This window comes from Phaethon lepturus, unplaced genomic scaffold (genome assembly GCF_000687285.1).
Source record: "Phaethon lepturus isolate BGI_N335 unplaced genomic scaffold, ASM68728v1 scaffold13602, whole genome shotgun sequence".
In the NCBI taxonomy this organism is placed as follows: Eukaryota; Metazoa; Chordata; class Aves; order Phaethontiformes; family Phaethontidae; genus Phaethon; species Phaethon lepturus.
In genome coordinates, this window is record NW_010524157.1 from 28,924 (window position 1) to 35,326 (window position 6,403).

At 38.1% G+C, this 6,403-nt stretch overlaps 1 protein-coding gene across 1 annotated transcript in view; it reads right to left on the reverse strand.

The window, feature by feature from the left end:
* IFT57 (intraflagellar transport 57) overlaps positions 1–6,296 on the reverse strand; it is an 18,008-nt gene extending 11,712 nt beyond the window's left edge. Inside the window, exons 1-4 of the mRNA XM_010282345.1 lie at positions 6,246–6,296; positions 4,017–4,220; positions 2,807–2,925; positions 1,775–1,865 (exon numbers count right to left, since the gene is read on the reverse strand). Coding sequence (XP_010280647.1) covers positions 1,775–1,865; positions 2,807–2,925; positions 4,017–4,220; positions 6,246–6,296 — 465 coding nt within the window. The remainder of the gene's footprint in view (positions 1–1,774; positions 1,866–2,806; positions 2,926–4,016; positions 4,221–6,245) is intronic.
* Between the last annotated feature and the right edge of the window lie 107 nt (positions 6,297–6,403).

The following is a 6,403-nucleotide window of genomic DNA, read 5'->3' on the forward strand; positions in this document are numbered from 1 at the left end:
CAAACCCCCCCAGCCGTCTTGGGAGCACTTTTTTTTTAGCCATGATTCGGGTGGATTGGTACCAGCGTCACTGGGATGTCAAGAATTGTAGCAATTACCACCAAATGATTTGTGGCAAGGATGGAAATTTCCTGATGCCTAAGGTCAATCATCTCCCAGTCCTATGAATAGTGGTCCCTAGTGAGACACTTTGAGCTCTCCTGGACCGCAGCGGGCTATGATCAGCACCTTCCTCTGAGAGGGACGCCTCTCAGAGCCCCTGAACCCTCCAGTTCACGATCAACTCAGAAGCTCAGCTGATCACCCATTGAGCGGTGCAAAAGCATTCCATGTATTTGATCAAATTCGAGGGGGGCATTTAAAGGTACCTTTGTATATATTTATCTCTTTTCTTTATATCTCTTTAAGTGTCTGATCTGAGTATGTTGCTATGATTTAATACCATGATTTGTCTCAATATCATTAATCTTAGTAAGTTTTAGGTTAATTATGTTACTAAGTTTTATATGATTTGATATTGTGATTTATCTCAATAGTGTTAGTGAATTTGACTGCTGTTATTTTCAAGTTACACAAAGCACTACATCAGAATCCCCGATACCCTATCCCTTTAGTCATAAACCATTGACCAACTTTGGCACTAGGGGTGGATTTCGGTCCACTCTGAACCTCGTGACTCAACGGGAGGGTTTTCCCTACTTTCTCTTCTCAATATACATATAAACCACATTAGCCTGGGTTCGATCCACAAGCAAATCATTCCAATCTAATTGTAACTTGGTTTCTCTTTGTACACCTTTTCATGTTAAGTAAGTAATAGAGTGAACCTTGCCATCAAATTCTGTTAAGTTGTACCTTTTTACGAATCTATATTAAAATCATTTCACTTTCTGGTATTTTTGGTGGTGACTCTTTAAGCAGCCCTACCACTTGCTCGTGACACACCCATCAGTAACTCTTAAAAGCGTATTTGAACTTACAGGTGTTATTTCATAGGCTGTTTCATAGAACTGACAACTTGACTGTAATTATTATAGTTAAAAAGCAGGAATAAATAAAACAGTTCATCCTCAAACATTGACATCTTGTTGGTAAAAGGCATTTCAAAGACGACAGATTTATTTTGCAGTCAGAATGGATGATTGGATATTACCACTTCATTCATGGAATATATAGCGATGAGCTGCCATGTCCTTTCTCTACAACAACAATTCTGCAACCTTTATTTAGGTCTTTGCTGGTGGTTTTAAACAAATGCTCATCTTCCAGTTGTTCTTTTCCATCTACCCTGTTCCCAAACCTTAAGATCAACTAAGTACCTAAGTTACTGTTACTGTTTCCTATTTGCAGTGAAATCTTGAGTTACAACAGTAACTATTAATTCCGTGCTGAGTAAATTTTAACCAAACATTAGGCAATTCCGTAAACCAGGATTGAAGTTTTGTTTAACATCAACAGCTTGTATCAGAAGAAAACAAACAATTCTGTCTCTGCAATTTTAATGTATGGTTAGATTCCCCTTCACTTTACATTAACTATAAATGCATGTAAGAACATAAGCTCTGTCCCAAAGGGTTAACAACCTTACCTAAAAGGAAACAAAAAACTCTACAGAGAAGCTGATGATGCAGGAAAGGAGATGCAGGAAAAAAGGGCAATGGAACAGCTAGTAGAAAAGACTTCTTAAACAAAGCCAAATAAAATGAACAGTAAGAAAAATCTCTTCATAGCTGACCAATACTGATAATAAGCAAAACCAGTTAGGTAAACCTACCACAACATCCTCTTCCAGTTTATTAAGTATTAATTCTGCATCATCTTCTGTTATTTCTTCTTCTTCTAGCTCTTCTGTTGGATATGCTGGCCTGAAATTAGTTCAAAGAACAGAAGAGCTTTTAAACACAGCAATTGGAAATAGCTCTGTAAACTGCTCCTAAGTAAACGTAACATTTCATGAGAAGTATGGATGATGTGGAATATGACTAGACAGTGGCTCACACACTTAAATAAAATTAATGCTCAGTCTTAAAAGTCTTTGTTTATCTTTGACTGTCTTAAAATTGAGGGTTAGTTATTATGCCAGGCAGTACAGTACATTCATACTGCAAAGACATCTGGGGAGCAAATTTTGAGCAATTTTGTCTTTTGGTCTAACCTCTTAAAATTTAAGTGCAAGTCACCAGAGACTCATTTTCAGCTTACGGTGGCATTTGTGTACTGAATAAAGGTAACAGTAAAATATTTCCAAAGTAGAAATTACTCCACTATATCCATTTCAAAACCCATCTGAGGGAAGGAATGAAATAAAGAGCACTTTTAAAGAAATTTTCATGTACTTGAAATTATCTGTCATCTAGTTTCTCCTAAGATTTCCTTCAGATTAAATACTCAAAGTTATTGTAGCCTACTTGTAACATCATCACATACTGTGCATACCTCCAACTGAAGAGGTCAAGATTCACTGATGGGACCTAAAAGAATACTAATATGTTTCAACTCAACTGTCAGTTTAACAAGCAGTTATACATAGGAAAATGACCAAAAAAAGGTCATTAGTCAAATCTTTGTTAATTAGCTAAGAATATCAATGGCCCACGCTCATCCTTGCTGGTAATAGACTAAATTGTGTGAAATTGCAATAGGAATTTATTTATCCCACTGCTTCAAGCCTAGTTGAATTTTACATCTCATGAAACATTAAGTAAAACATTTTTGGTAATTACTATGTTTTATCTTTAAAATTACAACTTACATTTGCTCGCTGGAAAACAATGTATAAGGGAAGATGCTTAAAAGTGCACTATACCTTTTCCAGCTAAAGCCAGTGTATTTCAAGGCTTCTTCAGCTAAACAATCAAGAACATAGCATGCTTGCTCTCCGTAACCTGCCTTTAATTTTGAGGGAGGAAAATCCACAGGCCTTCCCTAAAATAAAGAGATATACTGTTTATGAACGGCTACCCATCAATCGCGTTTGCTCTCAGGGAGGTAACAAGCTTTACTATGCTAAAACAAAAGTGTCCACTGTATATGAAGATTTTATCAATGTTAATTCATATCCTTCCCTTATGCAGCTCCAGTCAGGCAACAGAAGCAAAAACTGAACAACTCAAGGAGCAATGCAGTGTAGAAATCTTAAAGCACATGGTAAGAGGATACTTGCGGGGAGCAGAAGAGTCAGAAGCTGCAAGGGAGACAGATGGTCAAGCACACAAATGACAGGCTGGCAAGGCAAGAACAGCTACGGAGGAACTCAGGTACTGAGACTTAACCATCAGCTTTTCCACATTGCCTTCTTTGTTCCAGATTTTTTTTATAAAAAAATTTACATTTATTTATTTCTCTCCTACAGAATAAATATCTTAGGTTTTTTTCAAGTAACTCCTTTAGAGAACAGTGTTCTTAACATCCTTCACAGCTGTACCACAGTATAATCTTTCATAAGATCACACTTCCCATAAGTTGATACTCTCCTGACCTTGGTGTTTTGTTTTTTTTTTTAATATTGAAAAAAATCCCAATAGTTCCTGGCAGTTCATGCACTCTTTTACTCCTTAACAATAAAAAAAAAAAAAAGAAAACATGAACACAATTCTAAACCATTTCCTTCACTATGAATTATACGATCGACTTTGGAGGAGCAGGATCACAAGCACTGTGTAAACTTGCAAGATAAAATCTTTGTAAATTATACTGCTATAAATGAGCAACATATGTGGCACTACAAGAACTAAGCCCAATTTAATCCATTTGACAGATTGTGGAAAAAAATTAATTGGAATCACATATAATATTGTAAGACCATTTTTGTAGTGCCAAAAAAGTTAGCGAGTAGGTACACACAGCATAAACTTCCAATTAACTAATTAACATAGTACAAACTTATAGATAGGAAAAGTCTGTCCAGTCCTTGGGAACATAATCAGAAAGGAAAGGAAGTGTGTCATTACTGTTACTTCTGAAGGTGATGCACGTTCTTGAAATACACTTGGGAGAACAGCATGTTCAACACTTACAAATGATCGCAATTCTGAGAGTACATTTGATATTATTGCATTGGGGTCATCATATTCTTGTGGCTGTTCGAAGGGATGTCCTGCTTTAGTGATCAGCCAAGCAGCAAGCGTGGAAAACATAAAGAACTGCTCACCGGGATTAGTGGGCAGTGCAAAGTAGTGCCTGTTTAAAAAGGGGAAAAAAATGGTAAATATTTTGAGCTCCTGGAGCTCTTACAGCAGCTATAAGGCCAGCACAGGCTAGAAAGCAGTTTCTTTAACTGACTTTTTCAATGACTGATCCCTCTGAACTAAATTCAGGATGTCTAGTTTCACACACAACCACAGCAGACTAAGTTTTCTACATGCAGCTCATCTGTTTTCCGCTTTGAGTAAGCTATTAATCAATGTAAGACTTCCAAGGAATCAAATGGAAACTGGGTACTCCTCTGCCAGCAGGGTTATACAGCTTCAGTTAAACACCACCAAATTAACATTTCCGCATAAACCCAAGTTACTCCTCTTATTTACCTGAGCAGTCTCAAATCATGATGAGCTCAATTCTGCTCCCATTTAATTTTAGGGATGCAGAATCCATCCCATCACTTCATAAAATACCACCACTGACTAATCAAGAGCCTATACAATGGAGTCGTTCAAATGTCGCTTGCATAACATAAAATATTTGAAAACTCAAAAAAATCAAAAGTCAAAGATCTGCAATTTCCAATAATTTGTAGGCCATGAATGAGATAAGATTTTGCTAAATCTTGGGCATTTTTCACAGGGCAAGTGATTTACAGTGCAAGACAAAATTTAAATTTGAAAAACATCCTCTGAATAGATTAGCAAAAGCGATTGAGAACTACTGTCAACATCACACAGCGAACAGCCTACTTCAAAAAACAAAATTAAAATGATGCATTGCTAAAGCTTTATACCTTTACACATGACACTGGAAGCCAGGGTGAATTTGTCTCATCTTTTAATCTACTTGAGAACACATTGAAAAATGCTTTAGAAGCGCATATTGCTCTCTGTTAAAGGGAGTTTAGACAAATAACACAAAGAAAGGTATTTCTATTTGGGTATATGATTATGCCTCTTTAAAAATAAGTAAGTAAATAAATTAAAAAAAGGAATAAATTTTGCACCAAGTGACCACATGAAAACTTGAATGGCACTTCACTGAGGAGAGGAGAACAAATTTAGTGAAGCCTTATTGCCTAAAAAGACGCATCCTCTTTCTGCATATTGGCCTCATTCATGCCATTACACCACAGTAACCTCACCTCCTGTTCCCATCTTGACATCCCCAAATACTCTCGCTGACAACAGCAATACATCCAGTTCCTTTTGCTTCAAAGCTCCCCAAACCTCTTTCCCAAAAAAATTCCTCAAAAGTGGCAAGAGGCTGGTGTCTCTAAATCAGTGCGTAAACTCAGATTAAGAGCATGTTTTTGAAGCGATCCTTCTACCCACCCTCACTACTGTGCTTTGAGTTGCTTTAGAGAGCAAGGAGGTACACAAAATGGGTCTATTTTGGATAACACTAAATTGAAAGATGTGGTCCTAACGAGAATTCAGTCCATAAAATCAGACCACAGTTAGTGCCCCAAAAAAATAAATCATGTGCACACTGGATACTCATAACCAAACGCTTCCCTTTACAGACACAGATGCTTGCTACGATGGACAAAGATTTGCTTCCTTGCTCCAAATATATTGACAGTCCAACAGTTGGCTAAAACCAGCTTATAGCCACTGCGTTCATACTCGAGCCTTTTTCCCCAACAAAAGAATAAATCTGGACTACGTTTTCCCCCCCTACCAAACTGTTACTTATAGGAAGCTTAACTGTGTGACATGCTGCTGTGGAGCCTGCTGAAACTGGCAGGTCGATTTGAAAGTGATTTGGGCAGGTGGATGTTGGTAGCATATTGGGCCCATTTCCCACATTTCCTGTCTTCCACCATAATTTAAAAAAAAATTACATATGAAAGATTTATTAGATATGAAAAACCAGACTTAAAAACAATGTGTTCAAGCCCCCTCACAAATACACACACCCCACAAGTAGTTACCCTGAATAGAAGAAATTGGTGTAGGGCAGAATTACTTTTTTTGCACAGATACACTGGCATGCAAATATTCAGTACCTGCTGGGGGGAGGGAAGGTCAAGTACCTATTTACTTATGCCATCTCAGCCTTCGGAGGGACTTCCAGTTCCGAAAGCTTCAAAACCGTACGGGGAGCCGTGAAGTCGGCTCGTTTTTCACTCGCCCCGGGCACCTCGCCATCCGAGGGCTAGCCTTCCTTCCCTAACCCCACCACGGCAGGATTTCTTCCTGCTAGCACCCGGGAGTTGCACCCGGACGCGCACACCCGCGGCGCAATGTCTGACACC